Here is a 25527-nt window from a genome sequence, read left to right on the forward strand (position 1 = left end):
GCATAATTGAAATGAGTGGGGGAGAAGAATTCCAGGCTAGAGGCATAGATAACCTGTTCAATGAGATAACAGCAGATAATAGCAATCCCCAATCTTGGGCAAAACATCTGTATCCAGGTATGGGAAGATCCTCAAGTCGACAAGACCAGCAGAGAAACTTTCCATTCCATATCGTAGTTAAATTGCCAAAAGAACAGGAAAAATGGGGGCTGGGGATTTAGCTCGGTGGTTCCACCACCTGCCTCACAAGTGGAAGAACCTGAGTTCAATCCCTGGTACCAAAACAAAAACAAAACCAAAACAGGAAAATTACATTAAAATCTGCAAGAGAATAGTGCCAAGTCCCTTTTATATACAAATCCATTAGGCTAACAGATTTCTCTGCACAAATTCTAAAAAGCAAGGGGGCATGAAATAATATCTTTCAAGTCCTGAAAAGAAATATCTGCCAACCAAAGTTGCTATAATCAGAAGCAAAGGAGAAACAAAAACCTTCTAAGCTAAACACAAAGTAAAGGAACTCATGATCAAGGGGCTAGAATTACAGAAGTTATGTAAGGGAATCCTACATTAGAAAGGGAAGAAACATATATAGAATCATGAGAACACCTGGAAGAATAAATCTTACCAGACAGTAGATACAAAATAGAACATTAAGGGCTGGGCTGGGGATTTAGTTCAGTGGCATTGAGTTTGATTCTTGATACCATCAAAAAGAAATAAAGAAATACATAAATAAAATAGAAAATTAAGAAGGAAACAATCAGGCAAATAATGAAGTTTTGTATATGAATAAGGAAGGAGAACCAAAGAGATTATCTGACACAACCACAAGTAAAACAACAAAGTGATAGAAACAAGGACATACTTTTAAATAATAACTCTGAATGCAAATGGTATTCCTTCTCTAACTTAAAGATGCAGATTGGGTGAATGGATGAAAAAGAGAAGACCTACCAAATGCTGCGTACAAGAAGTTCACCTCATCTACCAGTACACAGACTGTGAGTAAAAGAATGGAAATTGACATTTCAAAAAATGGAACTCAAACTCAAGTTGGAATAGCTACCCTTACATTTGATGAATAACTTTCAGAAAAAGAATCAGTTCGAAGAACCCAAGAAGGTCACTATATTTTGATCAAGGGATCAATTCTCTACAAGGATAAAACAATTATAAATATACGACATGAAACATTGTAGAACTCTTTTTGTAAAACAAATACCGCTAGTCCTAAAGGAAGAATTAGCCCCCAAAATAATAACCGTGGGTGACTCAATACCCCACTCTCCCATATAAATAGATCATTCAGAAAAAAATTAGGTAAGCAATGTCAGAAAAAAATTATATTGTAGACCAAATGGACTTAATAGGCATCTACAGAATATTCTCTCCAAATGCTGCAGAATGTACATTCCTTACATTAGCTCTTCCCTTCTCTCTCCTTCCTGCCCACCAGGATATATGCAGCTTCCTCTGCCAGGCCCTACCATCATGCTGTTTATGCTTCAGAGACAGCCAGCCATGGACTGAACCCACTCAAGCTTTGAGCCAAAATAAAGGTCTCCTCCTTCAGTTGCAGGTGTTTCTCAGTGCAGAAAAGGTGACTAACCTTGAAATTGGTACCAGGAGTGGGACTACTGCTGTGACTGTTCCTGACCATGTGGCTCAGAAAACTTTGGAACTGCTTTGCAGGAGGAGTTTGGAAAGGTTTGGAGATGTGGGCTAGAGTAGCCCTACAAGGTTGAGAAAAGTGCTTGTTGTAGATACTGGTCAGAGCTCAGAAGAACAGAATGCTGATAGGAATGCAGAACATAAACCCTAGACTCAGGTGGTTTTAGGTGGGAACAAGGTCTTCATTGGCAGTTGGACATGAGAGCATGTGTGTTATGCTCTTGCAGAAAATTTGTCTGCGCTTTGCTCGTGTCTTCAGACTTCGTGAGAGACCGAGAATAAGGACAGTGTACTGATTAATCTGGTGGAGTAAATTTCAGGTCATCCCAGTGTTCAGGCTATGGTATGGGCAGTCCTGGTATGCCCTTTGCCTGGCCTACAAAGAATCAGAGGGAAATGGACTAGCTAGATGGCATGAAAAGTGTGTTTTGCCAGAAGGGCAAAAGGGAGAATTTTGCTAGGAACATAGTAAGACTTTATCTCAAAAAGAAAGAAGGAAGACACATACAAATAGGACAGTGGTCTCCAGAGCCTGGTCATGGTGCCAGTAGGGGATGGAAATGTGCTGTCAAAGAGCACAAGGTCACAGGAATACAGGACAGTTGTGAGCGATTGATTTCACAGCTTAGCGACTGGCAATAATGTCTGTGTACAGTGGTGCCTTGGTTCATGAACTCAATTTGTTCCATGTTTCCTGGGAAGATGGCTACGTTTGTGCTTATCACCCAAGCTAAGGTTTGTGAGCAGAAGCAACATTTTGCTGAATGCTTCTGTTTGTGAACTGAATTGTTTGTAAACAGAAGAGTTTCTGAACTGAGGTATTACTGCAGTTCAAAATTGGTAAAAGGATAGATATGAATGTGCTCACTAAAAAAAAGTTTAAGCATGTGAGTTAATGAATATTTTAATTAGCTGGATTTAATTATCTCATTAATAATACATTTATCAAAACATCACATTGTGGCCGATAAATATATACAACTATCCTTTGTCAGTTAAAATAAAATAAATTGTTGGTGCTGCCGCCTGCCTCACAAGTGCAAGGACCTGAGTTTGAGCCCTGGTACAAAAAAACCCCCTAAATTGTGGTGAAACAGGAATAGCATAAAATTTTCCATTTGGACCCTTTTGAAGAATGCAGGTCACTGGCCCGGAGCATGTGCCCATCAGCAGGCAGCCATGGCTGGGCCCCAGCTCCAGATAGAAAACCTCAGTGTACCCAACAAGAAGTCATTTCTCTTCCTCCTCCTCAGTCCCTCTCTCCCCCAGGGAGCCTCTAACCTACTTTCTGTCTCAAAAGACTTGCCTAATCTGGATATTTCACAGGACAGGACTTTTGCAGTATCTGTCTGGCTTCTTTCACTTAGTATAGTGTTTTCCAGTTTTATAACATGGCACATAGCAGAACTCCATTCCCTTTTGTGGCTGAGAAACATTCATTTCTGTGGATAGGACATAATTTATTTTTGGAGGATTCTTCTACTTGTTAGATTTCTTCAGTGCAGGGATGGGACCAGGGGCTCGCACAAGCTGGGTAATCGATCTACCACTGAACTACATCCTAAAATCCATACTGTTTTTTTTTAAATTTACTTGTTAACATCCCATTCTTTAGCCTTCAAGAATCTGGGGGCTCAGGGTGGGCAGTGAAGACCCCTAAATGTGTCCAGGGTACTCAGGTGGCAGGGGGGCTGAGGTGGGACCAAGAAGCTGTCTGCGATGGAGGAGGTGGCAAAGTGGAGAAGCTCGAACTCCTGGGACCAGGTTTTCAAGGCCGCCTCTTTGGGTTCCACTAGGCCATGAGACTTCAGTTCCGAAACACAAGTCCCAACACAAAAGTGTTAACAGTCTCAAAATGGCAGCCTCAGAGCTCCAGATCCCAATGTCACGGCCTTGGGAGTCCCAGCCCTGTGCCTCTGCCATCCTTCTCCTGTGTAGCTGGGAGCCTGATCTAGCTGCAGAGACTCCTGAAGGGCCAGGCAGGAGAACCAGTGTAGTTGGGCAGTTGGGATGTGGATGGTCCAGAAATTGCAGTCTCAGAGTGGCAAGGTCCATGTAGCAGGGCTTGGGCGTCATTTTCTGATCTTGGGTTCTCTGCATGGAGTAGTTGCTTGCCTGGGACATGAGTGAGTGAGTGAGTGAACAGAATCCTCCCCCACCAGGCCACTGCTCACTGTTCCCCTGAGCCCCTCTCCCAAAACACCCTGCCCGGAGGCTGATCCAGGATGGCTCCTTCCTGGTGCACCAAGTCGCTCCTGAGCCCCTGCCCTGCCACCCCCATCTGTGAAAGGAGAAGTCAGAATAGGGATCTATGAGGACAGTGCATTTCCTGAAGTTCCTCCCTGTGACTGTCAGTGCCTGACTTCCAGGCCCCCTGTCCAGGCATCATTGACAGCAAACAAACGAGACCAGAGTGTCCAGGACCTGGCAGTCCCTCCCTGCCCTGATGCTGCTGCTGGCCCTGCTGCTGCCCCTTCTGTGGGCGGGTGAGTAGGGGAGCAACAGGACTCCTGGGGTGGGGCAGGCTCCAGCTGAGCCTCTGTGTCCCCCCAGGGTCCCTGCAGGAGGAACCAAGCTACTGGCTGCGGGTGCAGAAGTTGGTGACAGTGCAGGAGACCCTGTGTGCCCTGGTGTCCTGCTCCTTCTCCTACCCCCAGGACCGCTGGAACCACTCGACCCCTGCTTATGGCTACTGGTACCAGCACAAGGAGGGTCCCAAAACTCATCATACAACAAATGAACTTGTGGCCACAAATGACCCACGCAAGAAAGCTGGACTGAGAAGCAAAGCTCGTTTCCAGCTGCTCGGGGACCCCAGGGCCTACAACTGCTCCCTGAGGATCGCAGGTGCCCAGCAGGGGGACAGTGGAAGTTACTATTTTCGGGTGGAGAGAGGAGTCATGAAATACAATTATGTGAGACCGGTGCTGACTGTGATTGTCACAGGTGAGGGACAGTCAGCGGGAAGGAAGGGGCAGAGGGATGGGAGGACCCTTAGGGGCAAGAAGGGTCTCCTGTCCTGGTGGGGAAGGGTCAGCAGAGTGTGGGACCGCTCAGGACTGAGATGTCTGTGTCAGACACACACGGGGTCCTCTCTGGGGCCTGTCCTGTCCTTCTCTCTTCCCCAGAGCTCACACAGACACCGGACATCCACATGCCGGAGCTGCTGGTGTCTGGTCACTCCAGTCGCCTGGAGTGCTCCATGCCCGGGGCCTGCAGTGGGGCCCTGGCACCCACGTTCTTCTGGACCGGGGCTGCCCTGAGACCCTCGGGTTGGGGCTTGGGCATTCACAGATCTTCGGAGATCCTGCTCACACCACTCCCTCAGGACCACGGCACCCACCTCACCTGTCGGGTGACTCTCCCTCAGGCTGGAGTGACCAGGGAGAGGACTGTCCAGCTCAGTGTGTCCTGTGAGTGCCGAGCCGGTATACTGGGTTTCCTGGGGTGGGGGACAGAAAGGATAGGAGAGTGCTGTAGTCAGAATCTCTGTGTCCCCTGAAATTATTAGGTTGAAATCCTGACCTCCATTGTGATGGTGGTGGAGGTGGGACGTTTGGAGGTGGTTGGGGCTCGAGTCTGGAGCCCTCATGAATGGAAATACTGCACCTGTACCAGGGCCCAGGGAGGCCCCTGTCCCTTCCACCATGTGAGGGCACAGCGAGAAGGTGCCATGGATGAGGCAGGACGCGGCCTCGCCTGTCCCCTCCTCTGCCTGTGCCTTCACCTGGGACTTGCAGCCTCCTGAACTTGGGAGATCAGGTTCTGCCATTTATCAGCCAGCAGCCTGTGGTGTCTGTCAGATCAGCAGGGGAGAGTGAGGCAGAGCAGCTGGGCCTGTGTCCCGGAGGCCACAGAGCCAGGAAGCCCAGGGCGGACACCACGTCCTCTGTGCTGCTTCCTGTTCTGTTTCTGGGCCTCCTGGGGTGCTGGTGGTGCGGACGGGCCAGCTGTGCCCCCGACCTCCCTGTGCCTCTCCTTCCAGATCCTCCTCAGAGCCTGACCCTCAGTGTCTCCACAGCAGATGACAGAGGTAGGTGTGACATCCTTCTACATAGGGGTGGGAAGCAGGTTTCTGCTAACAGAGCCCAGAGCCACCCACAAGCCAAACCTAGGAGTTCATGGTGTGATTCGGGGAGCATCTCTCTTTTTGGAGGGTGACAGCACTATTTTTGTCCCCTGCATGCACTTAGAAGGAATCCTCACAATCACACCCCTTGGCACTCACAAAGCAGGGCAAGAGGGGACCGTGGAGCCCTGGAGTCCTGACAGCCCCTCCAGTTCACCCTCTGTCTCCCTGGACAGACCCGGGCCCTGGGTGTGTCTTCTTCTTTCTTTCTATCACATTTACCAGTTGTAGGGCTGGGGATTTAGCTCAGTGGTTCCACAGCCTGCCTCAAAAGCATAAGGTCCCGAGTTCAATCCCTGGTACAAAAAAAAAAAGTCTGTTAACATTTACCAGTTGTGTCTGCATCTCCCACCATGCTCCCCTTACCCTGTTACCTTCAGGAAAGCATAATAGAAATGTATCTTTTTGTCTGACATTTTATTTATTGATTTAGATTGATGATATTCATCCAACACAGACTTAACCCAATTTGTTTTCTTCTTATGGTGGTGAGAATGGAACCCAGGTCCTCATGCATAAGAGGCCAGAGCTCTGCAGCTGAGCCGCACCTTCAGCCCAGAATTAGCCACTTCAGAGTGAACCTGTAGGGGCATTAATGGCCTCACAGAGTGGCACCACCACCAACCCCCTCCAAGCCCGCAGTACACCCATCATTGCCACAGAGCCCTGTGTTGCCAGCCCTGGCCTCTGCCCCTCTGGCTGGTGTCCCCATGGCGGTGCCTCCTAGGGTCATTTCCTGTAAATGCAGCCTCACTCAGTCCCCCTCTGGTGCCTGGCTTCCCCGTGCAGCTTGTATCCAGGCTCCCCCATGCTTGAGCCTTGGTCAAGCTGCTTCCTCTTCCGCTGCACAGCGTCATGCTGTCTGCATTGAGCTCCACTGGTGCCCACGCGTGTGCCTGGGGACCAGGGTGGCTCCACATTCAGTTGCTGTGAAGGGGGCTCTGGGGACATTGCTGCACAGGGTCTGTGTGGAGCCCTGTTTCAGTCCTTGGATTCTGTGCCTACCGGGAAACTGCAGGGACCTACGTGATGAGAGCCTGGGGACGCTGCTCTGCCCTGTGTCCTAGGTGTCCCTCTGATCCCTGTGTTGTCCTTACGTTGTCGCTGCCGCTGTGGGCCATTGCACTGTGGGCAAGTGCCACAGTCCACGTCTCCCTTCTGCTCTCGGTGGTACCTGCAGTGGTTCTGATCACCCCACTGTGAGCCTGCACCCCCATTCCCAATGCGATGCTTCCCATACTCAGCCGAGTACCATCTTCTAAGGCTCCAGTGACATTGGAGATTCTGACTCACAAACCTGGGCGGGGCTGGGTCCTCACTCCTAATCAGCTCAAGGGGCTCTCCCTGGGGAGGAGCTGGAGGCTGCAGGAGCGGACAGAGGTAACAGAGCTCTGGGGTTCACACCTGGAAGCGGAAGTGCAGGGTCCCTGCAAGGCAAATTCCTCAGACCACTAGACAGGAGCAGGACAGAGTCGCTCTGGGAGACCCCTGGAGAGACTGTCTCTCCATGTCACCTCTGACGGGAAGCAGTGTTGCTCGGAACAGCCCGTGTCCTGTGTGGATTTAAGCACGGCCGGCTCATCCCAAGGTACTGGGGGCACAGAGAGGAGCAGGGGGCATCGGATCCTCAGGAGCCTTGGAAGAATTGATGGTTGGATTTTGGATTTTTGAGCAAAAGAAGGCTCAGCGGTGGTGAGTAGTTCCAGCAGGAGAGAAATGTGGACGAGGATAAATGGCTCAAAGGCATCATGGGGCACTCAAGATGTCCCTAAACTGGTGGGTGGATGGAGGCAGAGAATGTGGCAGATTCACACAATGCGTTATAATGCAGCCAGGAAGCTGAACCCCATTCTGACTGGAGCTGCACACAGGTGACCCCTGGCAAAGAGGTGCTGAGCGAGACAAGCCAGATAGGAAAGCCCAAACGGCCTGAGGAAAATCTGCAGACAGAGTGGGTTGGTGTTTGCTTGGGGCTGGGGAGGCAAGGACTGGGGAGACAGCTAGGGGTGCTGGCCTTCTCTCTGGGGTGACTCAGACCCTCTAAGATTGTGATGGCTGATGCCCAGCTCTGTGAATGGACAAAAGCCACTGAAGTGCACACTTTAAACTGTGTCTACATGGAGTTACATGATGTGTGAATTTTACATAGGTATAGACAAGGACTTTCTGAACAGAACCCCAGTTGAATAAGAAATAGTTCCAATAATCAACAAATGGGATCATATTAAATTAAAGAGCTTCTGCACAGCAAAATAAACAACCAACAGAGAAAAGACAGATGGGAAACAATGTTACAGAGACAGGGGACTCATATCCAGACTATATAAAGAACTAAAAAAAATTGGAGCCCCCAAAATAAAAAACCAAATCATAAAATGGTCAAATGAAATGAATAGATACTTCACTGAAGAAGAAGAAAAAAGGCCAAAAATACATGCTTAAATCCTCAGCGTCACAGGCAATTAGAGAAATGCAAATAAAAACAACACTGGGATTCCATCTTACTCCAGAAGGAATGGCCATCATTAAGAAATCAAACAACAACGAAGGCTGAGGAGTATGCCAGAAAAGGGGCCCTTTCTACACTGTTAATGACAATGTCCACCAGTCCAACCACTATCTTTTAAGGCTGCTTTGAAATTATTGGTGGAGAATCGTTCCCTTCTCAAACAGAAATACAGTGAAAGGAATTGAGCTTCAGAGCCCTAGATTCTGGCTCAATTCTGTTTCTGTCTGGTCCTCTGTGCCCTGCCTTCTCCACCTTTTTTTTCCCTCTGTCTCTGTCTCTGTCTCTCCAGCCCCGGACACCCAGGGAAATGGCTCCTACCTGGAGGCCCAGAAAGGCCAGTTCCTGAGGCTCCTCTGTGCTGCTGACAGCCGGCCCCCGGCCACGCTGACCTGGGACCTGGAGGCCAGAGTCCTTGCTCAGTCCCAAACCTCAGGACGAAGACCTCTAAGGCTGGAGCTGCCCGGGGTGAAGCCTGGGGACGCGGGGCGCTACACCTGCCGGGCAGAGAACAGGCTGGGCTCCCAGCACAGCACCCTGGAGCTCTCAGTGCAGTGTGAGTGACCAGGGCCCTGTTCTGGGAGGCCAGGGTGGGGACAGGGGCCGGGCAGGTCCCAGAGCTGGGAGGGGGCTGGAGCCCCAGGCCTGCAGGGCCAGGCTTCTCATCTGCCTGCATGGGTGGGCAGTGTGTGGGGCCCCAGCGGGTGCCTGTCCCCTCCCACCACCTCCCTCTCTGGGATGGATCCTCTGCCCAGAGGGAAGCCCAGCCCTCCAGAGCCTCTCCCCTGTCTCCACTGCAGATCCTCCAGAGGACCTGAGAGTGACGGTTTCCCAAGCAAACAGGACAGGTAGGAGGGGGACAGAGGGACCAGGGCCTCCCGCTGCTCACTTGGGGGCCCAGGTGGTGGAGCCACACACAGATTCTGCCTCTGCCCTCCCCAGTCCTGGAAATCCTCGGGAACGGCTCATCCCTGCCCGTCCTGGAGGGCCAGAGCCTGCGCCTGGTGTGTGTCACCCACAGCAGCCCCCCAGCCAGGCTGAGCTGGGCCCGGGGGACACAGCCCCTGAGCCCCTCCTGGCCCTCAGCCCCTGGGGTCCTGGAGCTGCCCCGGGTGCAGATGGAGCATGAAGGGGAAGTCAGCTGCCATGCGGAGAACCCGCTGGGCACCCGGAGTGTCTCTCTCAGCCTCTCTGTGCACTGTGAGTGGGGAGGGGACCCCGGGGACCTGGCAAAGGGGCACCTGTGACCCTCCTCTCCCTCCCACAGATGCCCCCCAGCTGCTGGGCCCCTGGTGCTCCTGGGAGGCCGAGGGTCTGCGGTGCAGCTGCTTCTCCTGTGCCCGGCCTGTCCCGTCCCTGCGCTGGCGGCTCGGGGAGGCGCTGCTGGAGGGGAACAGCAGCAATGCCTCCCTCATGGTCACCTCCAGCTGGGCCGGGCCCTGGGCCAACAGCTCCCTGAGCTTCCCTGGGGGACTGAGCTCTGGGGATAGGCTCAGCTGCGAGGCAGGGAATGTGCACGGGGTCCAGAGGGCCACTGTCCTGCTGCTGCCGGGTGAGGGGCCAAGGGGTCTGGTCTTAGGGCAGAGGGAGGTGGATCTGAAGGATGAGGTGCAGGGCTGTCTAGACAGGTTGGGTCTGGAAACAGGAGGGGGCTGTTCTACGGGTCACTATTCCTTAGTGCTCAGATGATGGAGAACATCGAAGTGTGAGCTATGTAGGAAGAGGACAGGAGAGTTGAAGATTTTGGAGGGGACCCTGTCTGAATTGTGCTTCTCTGCAGGGAAGCCAGAGAGTTGGGGTGGATATGTGCTCGCAGCACTTGGGGGAGCTGCTGCCTCGGCTCTGCTCTCTCTCTGTGCCTGCCTGCTCTTCTCCAGGTGAGTGTGGTCCTGGCCCAGAAGGTAGTAGGGGGGAGTCAGGTTTGTGTTTGGGAGACTAAGAGTTTGGTGAGAGGATCAGAGCAGAATTGTGTGCCCAAACCCTCCTCCGGCCACCCTGAGTGGTGCCCAGATCTCACTGTGGAGGTGATCTGTACGATGCGTCCCTCACCTCCCAGCCTCAGGTGGCTATGTAGCACCTTGGAAGCAGGTGACCAAAGTTCCATTGAACACTGTGACCCAGGGAAAGATGCAAGGTCCTGCCTCCTCCCTCAGGATGAAGACCCCCCAGAAGGAGGCGGTGAGGACAGTGGCCACAGAGAAGGGCGCATCCTGTGGCCCGACTCCTGTCTGTTGGGTGAGTGAGGAGCCCACAGTGCACCGTGACCCACATGAGTGACCAAGGCCACATCCTTTTTGGTGACTCAGAGGTTCCTGATATATATTTTTTGGAACCGGGGATCGAACTCGGCAACTTGTGCTGGCAAGGAAGGTGGCGGAACCACTGAGCTAAATCCCCAGACCTCCTGATGCCTACAGAAGCATTCGTTCCTGAGTCCCCAGTGCAGCTCCAGAACCTTCCCCTGTCCAAGCTCACACTCCCTTCCTTCAGGACATACAATCCTGGGGGTCTCCAGAACCACCCTCATTCTGACACCGCCTAAGGAGCCAGCTCCCTGAGAACACTGTCAGGTTTGGTGACACCCTAGAGGACCTCCTGGAGCTCACTGCAGCTGTGCCCTTATGGTTGCTCATTGTCACCATGAGAACATGCGGCTGAGCATGAGCCAAAGGAAGAGGCACATGGGGCAGGTCTGAGGGAGCAGGCGTGAGCTCTGGGTTGTCCTTATGAGTGACACAAGAGCAGGATGATTAGGGGGTACCATATCTCTAAGTTCCCAACACAGGAAGTTGGTTTCCTTTGAACCTAGTCGATAAAGTCATTTGTTGCTTTAGCTCACTGGTAGGTAACCTGACAGACACCAGGTAAAAGGTAAATGCCTCAAAAAGTTAACCAGAGCCAAATGCTCAGCAGTGGCTGGGATGGGGGTTGGACACAGAGCTCTACTCTGATCTTCTCCTGGACAGTAATTAGATGTGCAGTTCGGGAATATTATATCTTCAAGACAGACGAAGTAGGCGGCTTATTTTTAAGTTATTTATCTTTTACCTGGTGTCTGTCAGGTTACCCATCCATGGGCTAAAGTGAAAACTGATTTTATCAACTGGGTTCAAAGGAAACCAATTGCCTGTTTTTAAAATTTGGAGATACAATACCCACCTAATCTCTCTGTATCTTTGAGAGCGCAAGTGTTTGGAATTTGTGGATGCATTGTATGAGAAGAAAACAGCAGCCCAATTCATAGACTTATAGTACCTTTAAGATTCTAGGGAATTGAGGAGTGAGGAGGCTGGAAACATAACAGGCCTAGGTGTGAGGAGGCTTTGCAAACTCAGGTAACCATGATTAAATCTTGAAACCTCAGTTTTCTACAGCTTCCTCAAAATTGCAATTTCCTGGTCTCTCCGCTACCCATCTTTGCTCCTCCTATCCTCTCTGAGAGTGAATAGATGAAGCGTAAATGCTCAGTTTCCAGGTTTGGCTGTAGACCTTCCTTGTTCTCTCCCAGTGCCCCTTGTCTCAATTTGATCGTTTTTCTTCATGCACTTTAGGGTCACCTGAATGCATCTGGGTCAGACCACCCGTCATCTGCCATGGCTACCACAGGGGAGGAGCAGGGGCTCCATTACGCCTCCCTCAGCTTCCTGGGACTGAAGCCCCGGAAGCCTCAGAACCAGAAGGACTCCAGCACCACTGAGTACGCAGAGATCATGATCCGGAACTGATGCCCCAGCCCGGAGCTCCCAGGGCTTCTCTGGGGAGGGAGACATCAGGGAGGATTGGGAGAGGAGCGTCCCCACCGCCTGACAGCAGAACTGGGTGCAGACGTTGAGCAAGCAACTTTCTACTTTTTCTCCTCTGTCAAATGGACACGACAGACCTGAGTCACAGGGCTGTCCTGGGCATGAGGGAAGCAATCCCATAAACATCCAGAGCTGTGTATGTATCCAGAGAGAGCCTTACCTGTGGCCTCCTGCCAAGCCCCAAGAGGTGCTGAACCCCCAGGTCTGATCACCCTGGCCGGAGAGGGCCCCTTCAGGGCTGCTCCTGCTGCCCAGAACTGCAGATCCAATTGAGGCTGTCAATTCTCCTTCTGCCCCGCCTGCCTTCACCCTCTCCCCACTCAGGTGTTCATCTCTGGATGCTGCTTTCTCCCTGCTCCAAGCCACAAGGGAGTCTCCAGGCCAGAGCTGCTTCCTGGATTTGACCTATGTGTTTCAGTCCTTGTTTGATTGAAATAAATGCTGTGCAAATTGGATACATCTTTCTTGAATTCTATTTCCCTAATCACTGATTACCCGTGTGCACAATGGCACCTGGCTGAATCTATCTATTTATCATCTATCTGTAGTCTTTGAGATTGATCCTAGGACTTTAATGTTGGGCTGGTGCTGAGCCATTGAGCTACACTCCAAGCCCAGCTGAGAAGAATTGGTTGTAACTCCAACCACTACCTAGTACCACTCAAACCTTGGCAGATAATTCAACTTAAGAAAAAAGCTCCTAGGCGCTGATCTGTCCCCAAGTGAGTGCCATAGAGTAATTTGATACTCCATTCCTGGAAGTCACACCCTCAGTTAGAGCAGAAATGACAGAACTGTTGTGGATACCTCAAATATGAAAGCCCTCCGCACTGGATAGTCTTACACCCTATCAGATCCCAAGTCACTGATGTCATTGGATGTGATTGATGCAGTGGGGGGCACTGACCATGGCCTCACCTATCCACGTGCAGCCCTGGAAGTGCACCAGTCCTGTCTACACAGATGACAAAAGCTCCAGGCTCAACACCACAATGGGAACAGCCAGTAGTGGGATCAACTTCAAGTAACAGAGCCAATGAGAGTAGAGCTCAAGGAACCCCACCTCCCAGAGGAGCTTCCACTCCCACTGTAGGAGAAACCACAGAGGGTGAGCTTCACATACTCTGCTGTCAACACCATGCCTGCCTCAGCCACCAGAGGGTCCCCACTTTGGGAGCCCTATACAGAAAGTAGGGTTCCTGTGTGTGTGAAACTGTGCACTGCATCCACAACACCTCATCTCAGCCAAAAAAGCCACAGGAGGTTCACACTGTGAAGTCCGGTGGGAATTAAACTCAACACTACACAACAAATCTGATAACCTATGACACAACCGCAAAGATGGCCGCTCAACGTGACGCGCCTCACATTGAATAGAAAAATTCATTGTAAGAGATGCATAAATCTCAACATAGCAGCATAACAATATGGAAAAACAAGGCAAGGTGACACATTCTAAAGTTCAAAATTCTATAGTATCAGATTTCATAGGTAATTAAATGGGTAGAATGCCAAATAATGAATCCAAAACAATGATTTTTACAAAGTTTTATGAATTCCAAGAGAATACAGATAAACAAATGAATTAAGAAGACAATTCAGAGGTAGAGATTGTTTTTTTGGTACCGGGGATCAAACTTGGGTCCTTGCGCTTGCGCAGCAGGCGGCAAAACCACTGAGCTAAATCCCCAGCCCTAGAGGTAGAGATTTTGAAAAAGAACAAAGTAGAAATCTTAGAAATGAAAAATCTCAATCAATCAGATAAAAACTCAGCTGAGAGTCTCAGCAACAAAGTAAACCAAGCAGAAGAAAGAATATCAGAGCCTGAAACCACTCTGATGCAATATTATATTCAGACTGAAATAAAGATAAAACAGGAAAAATGAACAGGACATACCCAATGCCTGGGGCAATATTAAAAGCATAAATATATGCACAATCAGAATGTAAAAAGGGAAAGAAATGCAGGCCACAGACACAGAAAACCTGTTCAATGATATAAGAGCAGAAAATACCCCAAATCTCAGAGAAGACATCTGTATCCAGGTACAGGAAATCACTTAGAACCCCAAACAGACAAAATCAGAAAAGAATCTCTCCATGATATATTGTAGTTAAATTGCCAAACTACAGGCCAAAGATGAAATATTAAAATTTGCAAGAGAGTAGGGCCAAGTGACATTTAATCTAAACTAGTTTACACTAATGTTAGGTTTTTCAGGAAAAAATTCTAAAAGGCAAGTGGGAATGTAATAATGTATTTCAAATCCTGAGAGAAAATAACTGTCAACCAAGTTTGCTATCCCTAGAATCAAAGGAGAAACAAAGACCTGCCATGATAAACATAAAGGAACACATGACCACAAGCCAGCATTACAGAAGACACTTCAGTTAATAATAAAACAGAAGAGAAAGAAACTAAATGCAATCATGAGAGAATATGGAAGAATGTATCTCAACAGAAGAGCAGATATAAAAATGAGAAATGGGGTGCTGGGGATTTAGCGCAGTGGTTCCGCCACCTGCCTCGCAAGTGCAAGGTCCTGAGTTCAATCCCTGGTACCAAAAAAAAAAAAGAGAGAGAAATAGGAAGGGATCAAACTTGTGAATACAGTAAACAATCAAACTTTTTTTTCTAGTCTCTTAAAAATGTGTAGTACTGTATTGTTTTTTTGTTGTTGTTCTTTTATTGGTACATTTTAGGTATACAGTTCATTTACATTTATCATTGGGTGCTTGTGCCTGTATAACCATGATATATCTTGGTTCTTATTTTTTCCCCATTACCTTCACGCCCTCCGCCCTTCCCTATTTACAGAGATTTAATTTCCATTTTCTTTTCTCTTCTCATAGTTTTTCCTTTCCCTCTTTTCCTTTCCCCTTCCCCTCCCTTCACTCCTTTGTCTTTGGGCCTTTTTTCCTATTTCAAATTATCATTTATTCATTTTAATCATTTTAACCCTTGTTTACACTATCAGTTTCTCACACTAGTGAAACTATTCGGTATTTACACATGTGTGTCCTGTTTATTTCACTTAAGAGTATGGCCGCCTCAATATGCATCCATTTAGCTATAAATGACTCTAGTTTTTCATTCTTTATGGCTGAGTAGTACTCCATTTTATTAAAAAACTCACATTTTCTTTATCCAGTTTCCAGCTGATGGGCACTTGGGCTGTTTCCAAGTTTTAGCTATTACAAACTGTGCCGCTATGAACATGGGTGCACATATATCACTGTGGTATGATTCTTTTAATTCTTTTGGGAAGATACCCAGCAGGGGAATAGCTGGGTCATATGGGACTCTAGTCCTAGTTCTTTGAGGTGTCTCCATACTGATTTCCACAGTGGTTGCACCAGTCTGCACTCCCACCAACAATGGAGAAGGGTTCCTTTCTCCCCACACCCCCGCCAGCATTTGTTATTGATTGATTTCATGATAGCAGCCATTCTTTGTGGGGTGAGGTGGAATCTCAGTGTTGTTTTCATCTGCATCTCTCGAATGACAAGTGATGTTGAACATTTTTTCATATATTTGTTTGCTGCTTTTACTTCCTTGTCTGAGAAATGTCTGTTCATTTCAGATGCCCATTTATGAATTGGGTCTTTGAATTTGGGGGGTCTGATTTTTTCAATTCTTTATATATTCTAGATAGTAGGCCTTTGTCTGAGGTACAGCTGCTAAAAATTTTTTCCTATATTGTAGGTTGTCTGTTAGCTCTGTTGGTGGTTTCTTTTGCAGTGCAGAAGCTTTATAATAAGATGAGATCCCAGTTGTTGATTCTTTCTGCTAGTTCCCGTGCTGCTGAGGTTTTGTTCATGAAGTCTTTTCCTATGCCAGTGTCTTCAAGAGTTCTACCTAGCTTATCTTCCAGCAAGTTTAGTGTTTCTGTTTTAATATTTAGTTCTTTAATCCACTTCGATCTTAGTTTAGTGCATGGTGATAGGTATGGGTCTAGTTTCAATCTCTGGCAGGTTGAAAAGGCACACAGACAGGTCTGCGGATGCCATAGCAACCAGGGAGAGGACTGTCCAGCTCAGTGTGTCCTGTGAGTGCCGAGCCGGTATACTGGGTTTCCTGGGGTGGGAGACAGAAAGGATAGGAGAGTGCTGTAGTCAGAATCTCTGTGTCCCCTGAAATTATTAGGTTGAAATCCTGACCTCCATTGTGATGGTGGTGGAGGTGGGACGTTTGGAGGTGGTTGGGGCTCGAGTCTGGAGCCCTCATGAATGGAAATACTGCACCTGTACCAGGGCCCAGGGAGGCCCCTGTCCCTTCCACCACGTGAGGGCACAGCGAGAAGGTGCCATGGATGAGGCAGGACGCGGCCTCGCCTGTCCCCTCCTCTGCCTGTGCCTTCACCTGGGACTTGCAGCCTCCTGAACTTGGGAGATCAGGTTCTGCCATTTATCAGCCAGCAGCCTGTGGTGTCTGTCAGATCAGCAGGGGAGACTGAGGCAGAGCAGCTGGGCCTGTGTCCCGGAGGCCACAGAGCCAGGAAGCCCAGGGCGGACACCACGTCCTCTGTACTGCTTCCTGTTCTGTTTCTGGGCCTCCTGGGGTGCTGGTGGTGCGGACGGGCCAGCTGTGCTCCCGGTACCATTATTAGTAACAAATGTCTGTGGAAGGAATATGAGTGAAGAAGGCCCAGGCAGTTTGTGGAATGAAGGGAGGAGACTGAATGCTCATTTTCCAGGTTTGCTGTGGGCTCTCCGCTCTCCCAGTTCCCTGCCCAATCCCCTGCTCTCGCCCACTAAGGGTCCCCAGAAGGCAGACTTCCACCTCCACCACCACCAGGTGGCCTGGCCTGTGCCCAGGAGGAAGAGCCGGAGCTCCATTATGCCTCCCTCAGCTCGCACAGGCTGAGGGCCCCCCCCGCAGCACAGAGTGCACAGAAATCCTCATCTGCAAGTGATAGCCCGGCAGCGCCCAGGCTTCTCTGGGCCGGGAGGTGACGGAGCATTCCTAGGCGGGCCATTCTTCAGGTCACCAGGGTCCCAGCTGGCAGAGGCAGACCCTGCTCCCCGACCTCCAAACTCAGGTCCCACTTCAGCCCAGACTTTGAGCAGGTGACTTTACTCCTCCATCTCCTGGTCTGTCAATGCACACAATAAACTGGACTGACTCCTGGGGCTGGTGTGGGCACAGGGAAGCAATTCCCATAAAGCCCCGGGGCTGGGTGTGCAGAGAACCCTCACCTGGCGCCTCCCAGGGCCCCACCAGGTGTGGAGCCCCAGGCCTGACCCCCTGGCCCAGTGGGGCTCCTGCCGGGCGGCTCTGCTGCCCAGGCTCGAGGACCCAGCTGAGGCTGTCGCACAGGGCTGCGTGGCCACAGGCTTCTCCTCCTGCGTGCCTGCTCCTCCTCCCCACATATTGCTCACCCGCACCTGCCTGCTCCTCCTGCCCACCTGCAGGCCATTCCTTCACTCAGCCACTGCCTGGCCCTGACCTGCACATTTTAGCATAATTATACCGCGCTCATCTGAAATAAATGCTAAGTGTGTAAACTGTGTACTTCTTTCTTCAATTCTATTTTTTTTTTATGACTAAGATTAATTAGCACCTTGTGTTTTCAGGATTTGCTTAGAAAACTCCTTGTAGCTGCTATGTCCTGGGCAACTTTTACACTGCACTGCAGTTCTTATGAGAGGCACATCCAACTTCTTCGTACTTGCTTGCAGCAAGCATTCCTTCGTGAGGACAGTCACTCAGCATCAGCTCTAAAAGCCAGTATGTTCTCCATGTCCCAGCAGAAACGTCACTGTGCGGGTCCCTGCTCCTGCACTTCCCCACACGAGGTGGGCACAGCTTGTGTTCCAGTCCTCGGGACGCGATGCATCTCTCGATTAATGACTTGAAAATGGTGTCTCCTGACCCAAAATGAACATCGGCAACTTTTATTTCTTTTTTTCAACAGTGATTCCACGTGTATCCATCTTTTGGGAGTAATTAGAACCATCTACAGAAAAGTATCACTTTCTTGGAGGGATAAAATCTTTGTCAAAAGATAGCCATTGTAGGGATGGGGATTTGGCTGAGTGGTTCTGCCACTTGGCTTGCAATCGCAAGGACCTGAGTTCGATCCCTGGTACCAAAAAAAAAAAAGATAGCCATTGCCAATTATTCAATAACTATGCATGTAAGGAAAACAGGAATGCATTTCCCACTTTTAAATGATGTCCATACAAGGAATAGCCTTTGCATTTAAACGGATGTATTTCCATTAACCCTTTCTTGAGCAGTTAATTAGGCAAGAAAAAGAAATAAGAAGGAGATGTCATAAAGAAAGACAAACTGATGGGACTGGGGATTTAGCTCAGTGGCGCCTGCCTGGCAAGCGCAAGGTCCTGAGTTTGATCCCAGGTACCGGAAAAACAAAAACAAAAAAACAAAAGAAAGACAAATTGGAGTCATTTGTAGCAAAATGGATGCTAATGTTAAGTGAAATTAGATCACGCACATAACCTTAAATAGTACATGGTTTCTCTGAGAAAATAAAAATATAAATAAAGAGCAAAATAAAAAATAGATAATAGGAAGTAGAAAGGTAGATCTTTTGCAAAAGTGAAGGGGATCAAGCGATGGGGGAGGGGTGGCAGCAGAAAGGAGGGGGCTGGGAAAAGAACAGAGGTGCTGTGATCATTATATAGTGTCAACAGGGACTAAGGAAAAATGAAACTAAAAAAAAATCAGACACACCAGGACACAAATTCCTTACACAGCAAATTTCTTAGTTGTGTTTCTTTAGACAATGCCCCCAGATTCCATTCAAGGACAGTGTGAAACTGACCTTTCAAAAATGGACTCGAGCGGAAGCAGCAGCTCACTGGGTCAATGACATTTCGACATCACCAGCTCAGACCCGTGCAGGGCATGGTCACTCGTGACCCACACAGATGCAGTGACCTTTGTCTCAGTAACTTCCGCTCCTCCCGGCCATCCAACAGGCGGCATCTCCTCCCTCCTTTCCTATAAATCCCTCTAATACTTACTGATTACAGACAGAGTTGAGCTTTTAAAAGAATCTGTCTCTGATGATTGGTTTTCAATAGTTTGTTTTTTGTTTTTTGAGTTTTTTTTGCAAAACACTGGTGCCACAGCATCAGCTTCTGTCCACAGGGCAGAAAACCTGACTGTCTGTTCTCCCAAGTGCCATGAGAAATCCAAGTGAGTCAAGATGGACTTCCCAGGGCTGTGATCGCCCCTGCCTTTGCTTTATTCCACTTCCCCAACTGAATCTTGCAGCACCGGCTGCTGTCAGACCCGAAGGGCCCGCTCCCTTCCTCTTCCTCCACCCCGCTGCCCAGTCCACACCCCACACTCCTAGGGGACCGGGCTCCAGCCTCCCAGCCCCGTCTCCCTGCACCCAGGTCCTCCCCAGGGAGCCCTGTGCTTTCCATCCCTGAGCCCCCTGTGCTCGCACAGCCCGCCCTAAGCGTCTCTCGGAAGCGCAGCCTCCTTCATCTGCAGTCAGCTCCGGGCCTGCGGCAGTGCTGCTTACTTGGCCTCTTCCATCTGCCACTATCATTGCGGAGCGTGCTGTGGCTCAGGGGTGGTGTCGTGTATCCCCGAGGCGGTCTGGGAGCTTGTGCTCGGTGTGACGAGATTAAGAGGTGAGGCCTCAGTGAGGGGTACTTAGGTCACCGAAGTACAACACGGGAAGGGATGGAGTTCTTGGGGGACCCTGAGTTACTTCCCTCAAGAGCCAGGTGCTACACAGCCTGACTCCTGGATCGCTTCTCTGGCCATCTGTTTACGATGTGATTCTGCCCTCTGTCATGAACTACCACACCGTGATGCCACCCACAAGACAGCCCTCACTAGCTTTGTGTCCCGGGAGGTTGATGGGAGGATCCAGCATACTTTTTAGCAGGCTCCTGGTGGGCTTCACCATCAGGTCCAAGAACCCAGACCCCAGACCGGGGTGGACCTGGGCCCCCTGAAGTTTGTCTACAGCATATGTGCAGGTCAGCAGCCTGGAGTTCCAAGTGCAGGATGAACACTGCCCGTACAAGCCATTGAAGCTGGGGTGCTCCATGCTGATATTTCAGCTAACACCAGTTGTCACTATAGTTACGATGGGGAAGTGCCTCCAAAGAGGTGAGACATCCTTAAGTGTACTTGGTGTGGTTAAAAACAGTGAATGTGGTTGGATGGCATTCGGCCATCTAACAAAAAGGCAGGGATCTTCATTAGAAGAGCACATCGAACCGTAGTAACAGTGTGTGACAAGTTTCAACTTGCTTGGGGCAGTCAGTCTGAGCCACGGTTGACAGAAGGAGTGTTTTTAAAGTCTCATAAATGATGGATCATGAGCAATGCATTAACATGAGAGTTTGTTTCAAACTGCAAAAAAGTGCTAAAGAAACACATGAAATGTTAAAATTAGTATATGGCGATGCTGCAGTGACCAGAAAGACCGTTTACAAGTGGTTTGAGCAATTTTATAAGGGTTGTGAATCTGTTAACGACAGAGTAGAGATCCGGACGTCCTTCAACATCAAAAACCCGAGAGAATGTTGAAAGAGTAAGCGAAATGATTGGCTCAAACAAGAGACTGACGATTAGGAGAATTTCTGAGGATGTGAACATTTCTTACGGTACTGTACAAAGCATATTAACGACAGACTGGGACATGAGGGGAGTGAGTCCAAAAGGTATCTATACTCAGCCACAGGAGTTAGAGAAGTAAGGCAGTGCGGGTGGTGGGTGACGGGCAATGTTTCCCTGTCATTTAACTTGCTGCCTCTGAGGTAGTGCTCTTCTCCCATGTTAGAGATGAAGAAATGGTTAGGAGGGAACGCGGGTTCCCACTACCTGTGAGGAGCTCTGAACAAGAAGCCCCACATGCGTGACTTTGTGGCTATGTGAGTGATGTGATGCCTTGAGATTTGATGTCTCTGTATAACATAAACATTTATTTAAGTGGGTTAGTCCAGTTTGGGGGGAGCAAAACGAATATAACCATGTCATAATTTCTTTTTCTGGTATTAGGAATCGAACTCAGGATCTTGCACTTTCAAGGCAGGCACGATGCCACTGAGCTAAAGCCCTGGCCCAGCACTTCGTAATATTTTAATTGCATTAACCTAGTTTTCCAAAATTTGTAGCAAAAGGAGCATCTGTCAGCATGTTAATTTTTAAAATGTATGTGGTATATTAAGGTATAAAAAGGATCTAAAGGACATAGTAGATTAGGAGATGTAAGTATCAGAGGTGATAGTTTTCACGTGGGAAGAAATGAGTCTGACAAGATACTCAGAGCCCACACAAGTTCATTCCTTGTACTGTCTGCATGTCTAGCAAGTTGATTTTCATTATCTTGTATGCCAATTACATATAACTCATTTTCCAGAATTTTTTTTTTTTTGGTACCGCGGATCGAACTCGGGACCTTGCAGTTGCAAGGCAGGTGCCAGAACCACTGAGGTAAATCCCCGGCCCAAACATCAGATTTAGAAGAATTTTTTTTTAATTAAAGTGATTTAACACATTTATTTAAAGTTTAAAGACAGTAAAAATTAATCTCTGATGATAAAGATCAGAGTCATGTTTACTTTTGTACAGGGGTTTGAGTGAAGAAAGGGCATGAAGATTTCTGAACTGCTTCTTTAGAGTAGGGAGCTAGAGATGTCACTGTAAAATCTGACACTGCATGCTAGCATCAGTCATGAAATACAGATGACCTAGTCTCTTTATCTGCCTTTCAGAATCCATGGAAGTGTATAAAACACATATTTAGCCAGAACCCTGGCTGCAAAGGAGTCCAGAATATCTAGAGTTCTTCCTCTTTTTAGTTTTTACAGGTGACAGGCAAAGTCAATGTTGCTCACAATAATAGATTCTGTACCTCTTGATGGGTGAACTGAAGTTTGAATAATAACCTTCGTTCTGGGAGGCAACCCTTCCAGTGCCTCTGGCTTTTTAAATGTTTGATGATCTTTGCTTTTGTGCTCTATTTCCTCCTTCAAACTCAAAAACTGTAGCCGGCACTTGGAGCATGGAGACTCTCTTTTTGCTCCAGTGTCTCCAACAATGATTCATGTATGAATTTGCAGTTTTGAAAATTTTAAGACAAAACAGACAAAGCAAATCCTTAGTGTTTTCATGGCACATTCTAAAATGTGTTTCCACATCAGCAAAGGCCAACGATCTATAATTGCAAAGCTGGCACACCTAAGGCATTTCCCCAGGCTTATGATTGTCCTTCATGTGGTGTAAGAGAACCTGATCTGTTTCAAATGACAACTCACAGATTTTACAGATAGCAGAGGGCTCCTGGGTAGTGTGCACCCGGTCGCTGTGACACTGCAGCTGGAATGGAGTAGGAAACTGCTGAAGGCAGTGCTGGCAGGTGGTATGGTTTTCCCAGCTGTCACCCCTCTGCTTCTCACATTCCAAATGGCACTTCATGTGATTCATAAACTTAGCACTTTTCAGAACCTTCAAGTAGCTGAGGCATTTAAAGGTTGAGTGAGTCTGGTTCTAGCTGCCCATCTTCTTTAAGTTGTCCATAGTAAAAGTCACTAAGTAACAGGATCAGAGTTCCTGTCTTGGGAGCAAAGGTCTTGTTTTGACCTGTTAGACCTGATAAGCCTGTTTTTACCAAACCTATCTTCTGGGTCTGGATCCCTGAGAACAAAAGGTGCCTGTTCCTTAGCATGAGTCCAAGGATGAGATGTTCCATTCTGAACACTGCTTGACAAGCAGATCTTTTTTGATGGTGTACATGTGTCCACTGTAGGAGAGATACCAGGAGGGATCATAGTAGAACACACACTTGGGATTTCATTCGAGTTTAGATCTTTTGGGGTTTCTACTGATTTTATTAGCAGTGAAAAGTTGGTTTGAATCATGAGGAGGAATGACTTCTGGTGAGCTCACTTTATAAGCAAGTTTGGATGAAGATTCGGTAGTAATGGGACTATTTGTTGATCTCCATTCAGACAGAGTTTGGCATGGCAGCCATCGCTTTGGCTATTGGGGTCACATGAATTCCAGGTTGAGACACACCAGCAGGGTCTTGACGGAGGTGGCCTTTCTTTCTTTTCGAATATGAGCCTGGGGTTACCCTTCAAAATATTTGAAATAACTGGTTTTGAATTTGAAATCACTTTGAATAAGATAATTTCAGAATCTTCTTTCACATCTTCCATCCCAACAAAGATCAGCTCATCATCTTCATCATGCTTGTCCCTCTGATTGGATTCTCTCTCATGCTTCTTCAGTAGTTCTGGTTTTTGTTCTTCACTCGAGGAGAAGTGATCTGCCATTTTAAAATTACTTTTTTTTTTGCTGTGGCAGTTTTTTTATTTATATATTAATTGGTCCATTTTAGGTATACAATACATTTACATTTGTCATTGGGTGCTTGCACCTGAACATGATGTATCTTGGTTCTTATTTTTTCTCCCATTACCTGTGCGCCCTTCCCCCCCTCCACCCTTCCCTATTTACATAGACTTTGTTTCCATTGTTTTTTTTCTTTCTCATAATTTTTCCTTTCCCTTCTTCCCTTTCCTCTTCCCCTTCTGCCACCCCTACTCCTTTGGATCTTTTCCTATTTCAAATGATCAATTATTCGTTTTAATCATTTTCATCCTCATTTACACTTTCAGTTTCTCACACTAGAATTACTTTTGATTGAAGCAGTGGTCCCTTCAACTTCCAGTTTTCTTTTCATAAATTGGCACCTTGAGCTCTCTATGTAGCCCAAACTGGCCTCGAACTCGTGGCAATCTTCCTGCCTCAGCCTCCTGAGTGCTAGGATTACAGGTGTGCACCCAGAATTGGTAAATAAAGATATTTTGTATTAAAAAAAAAAAAGACAGCCCTCACCAGGGGAGAGCTGAAGCCGGTACTACACCTGTGAACCTTGAGAACCATGAGCCCAGCAAACCTCATCTCCTACAGTGCCTCCTAGGCAGTGCCTGCCTCAGGCCGGCATAATAATAATGGAAAACTCACCAAGACAAAATATCCCGTGAGTATTTTTTTTTTTTTTTGGTAATGGAGATAGAACTCGGGACCTTGTGCTTGCGAGACAGGCGCCGATGAGCACTTTTTGAATAAAAGGAAGGATGAATGTATGAAAGAGAGAAAGGGTAAGGGAGTCAAAGAATAAGGAAGCAGAAGGATAAAAGGACAGATGGGAAGCAGATGGACTGATGGTTAAGTGGAAGAGTGAAGGCTGGGTGTGTATACAGGAGTCTGCAGAGATGAATGAAAGGGAGGATGGATTGAAAGGACTGGAGGGTGGATAGATGGGACACACAGAAGACTAAATGGATATGAATGTCCATTAAAGTAGGAATGAACAGATGGGAAAGTTGTCATTGAGAGGAGGTCTTACTGTGTGGCCCAGGCTGGTCTCAAACTCTTGGACTCAAGTGATTCTCTCACCTCAGCCTCCTAAGTAGCCTGGACTGTAAGCCATGCTCTGCCATGGCGGAAAAGTTAGAATAAACGAAGGAAAGACCGAATGCTCAAGAAAATGACTTATTATTAAAGCACGGTGGGACCAGGAGGGTCTTAGTGAGGGGCCCAGCTCGCCTGAGTTGGAGTCTTCATCCTCATGCCTGGAGGCTGTGAGACAGCAGTGAGAAGAGGAGCTTCACATTACCCGCAGGGCTCCCTGAGCTGATCAGCACTGGAGAAGGGGTGGCAATGCACATTCCAGGGATTTTCCTAGAACTCATCTGCGACTAAACGGCAGGCCTTGGCTCACACAGCTTCATTTTTCTATTTCAAACGGCAGGTTGAAAGTTCTGGAAAACAAGGCAAATGGCTATTAGAGCTGTACGCTTCAAGGCGCTCCCTTTCTTCCTGCTGCCCCTTCGTGCCAGGCTGCTATTAGGTTCCAAGGACACAGCTGTGGGCCAGAGGCCAGGACCCATAAGTGCTTACAGTCTGCAGGAAGGGGGTGGAGACCTTGTGTGTCAACACGTGTCCCCTCAGTGGGGAACAGGGTAGTGCATGGAGCAGGTGATAGTGGCAGGTGGCAGGCAGTGAGGACGTGCCTCACTGGGACAGTCCCCCTGGCCTCAGACGAGGGAGAGAAGACAGCTGTGTACAAGGGGGACAGCGCTCCAGACCACGGGAGTGGCAGGGACAAAGGGCCTTGGCCTGGTCTAGAACGAGAGGGTGAAGGCAGGTGGCACTCATGGATGGTGAGCAGGGGAGAGGGTCTGCCAAGGGCACAGCCAAGGGCTGCCATCGTTATTCAAGATCATGGCTTTAAGTTCCGACCAAGGGACAGACCTGTCACTGAGTGCGTGGCTACCAGGGTGTAAGCAGGTGTCAATGATCGTGAAAGGGGCTGCTAATGTAGAGGCTTAAAAATCTCCATTCTTGGTGAATTCGTATCATTGTCCCTGCGCTTGGCATCTGTGCTAAACAGGCCAGACTCCAGGTC

The 25527-nt window shown here is 48.5% G+C and overlaps 2 protein-coding genes and 1 pseudogene across 17 annotated transcripts in view; 1 reads left to right on the top strand and 2 right to left on the bottom strand.

The window, feature by feature from the left end:
* Nucleotides 1–2562: 2562 nt before the first annotated feature.
* On the bottom strand, nt 2563–24402 carry LOC110346074 (zinc finger protein 280A-like; annotated as a pseudogene). Its single transcript, XR_002389860.2, has 4 exons — nt 8631–24402; nt 6026–6099; nt 5023–5116; nt 2563–3789 (listed from the first exon to the last, which is right to left on the bottom strand). The product of XR_002389860.2 is annotated as a zinc finger protein 280A-like (transcript).
* On the top strand, nt 3990–12567 carry LOC101707697 (sialic acid-binding Ig-like lectin 11). 3 transcript variants are annotated; one of them, XM_004866847.3, is made up of 12 exons: nt 3990–4160; nt 4228–4620; nt 4803–5087; nt 5660–5707; nt 8602–8865; nt 9110–9157; nt 9252–9509; nt 9577–9861; nt 10090–10186; nt 10463–10544; nt 11861–12006; nt 12437–12567. In XM_004866847.3, the coding sequence occupies exons 1-12, from the start codon at nt 4121–4123 to the stop codon at nt 12543–12545; spliced, it is 2055 nt and encodes a 684-aa protein (XP_004866904.1). In that variant the 5' UTR covers nt 3990–4120; the 3' UTR covers nt 12546–12567. The 3 variants fall into 3 exon arrangements, with proteins under 3 accessions (XP_004866904.1, XP_004866905.1, XP_004866906.1); XM_004866848.3 differs by having other exon boundaries at nt 4228–4521; XM_004866849.3 differs by lacking the exon at nt 9577–9861.
* Nucleotides 24403–24598: 196 nt separating the features above from the next.
* Vrk3 (VRK serine/threonine kinase 3) overlaps nt 24599–25527 on the bottom strand; it is a 31405-nt gene continuing 30476 nt past the window's right edge. For all 13 annotated transcript variants that reach the window (XR_015447176.1, XR_015447178.1, XR_002389817.2 and 10 more), the window contains one exon: nt 24599–24880. Coding sequence is in view for 7 of the 13 variants with exons in the window: in XM_087200705.1 (XP_087056831.1) it covers nt 24855–24880 (26 nt within the window). In the remaining 6 variants the exon portion in view is untranslated. The remainder of the gene's footprint in view (nt 24881–25527) is intronic.

This window comes from Heterocephalus glaber, unplaced genomic scaffold, assembly GCF_053883595.1.
Source record: "Heterocephalus glaber isolate CG9 unplaced genomic scaffold, H.glaber_assembly_v1.0 deba00001744, whole genome shotgun sequence".
NCBI lineage: Eukaryota > Metazoa > Chordata > Mammalia > Rodentia > Bathyergidae > Heterocephalus > Heterocephalus glaber.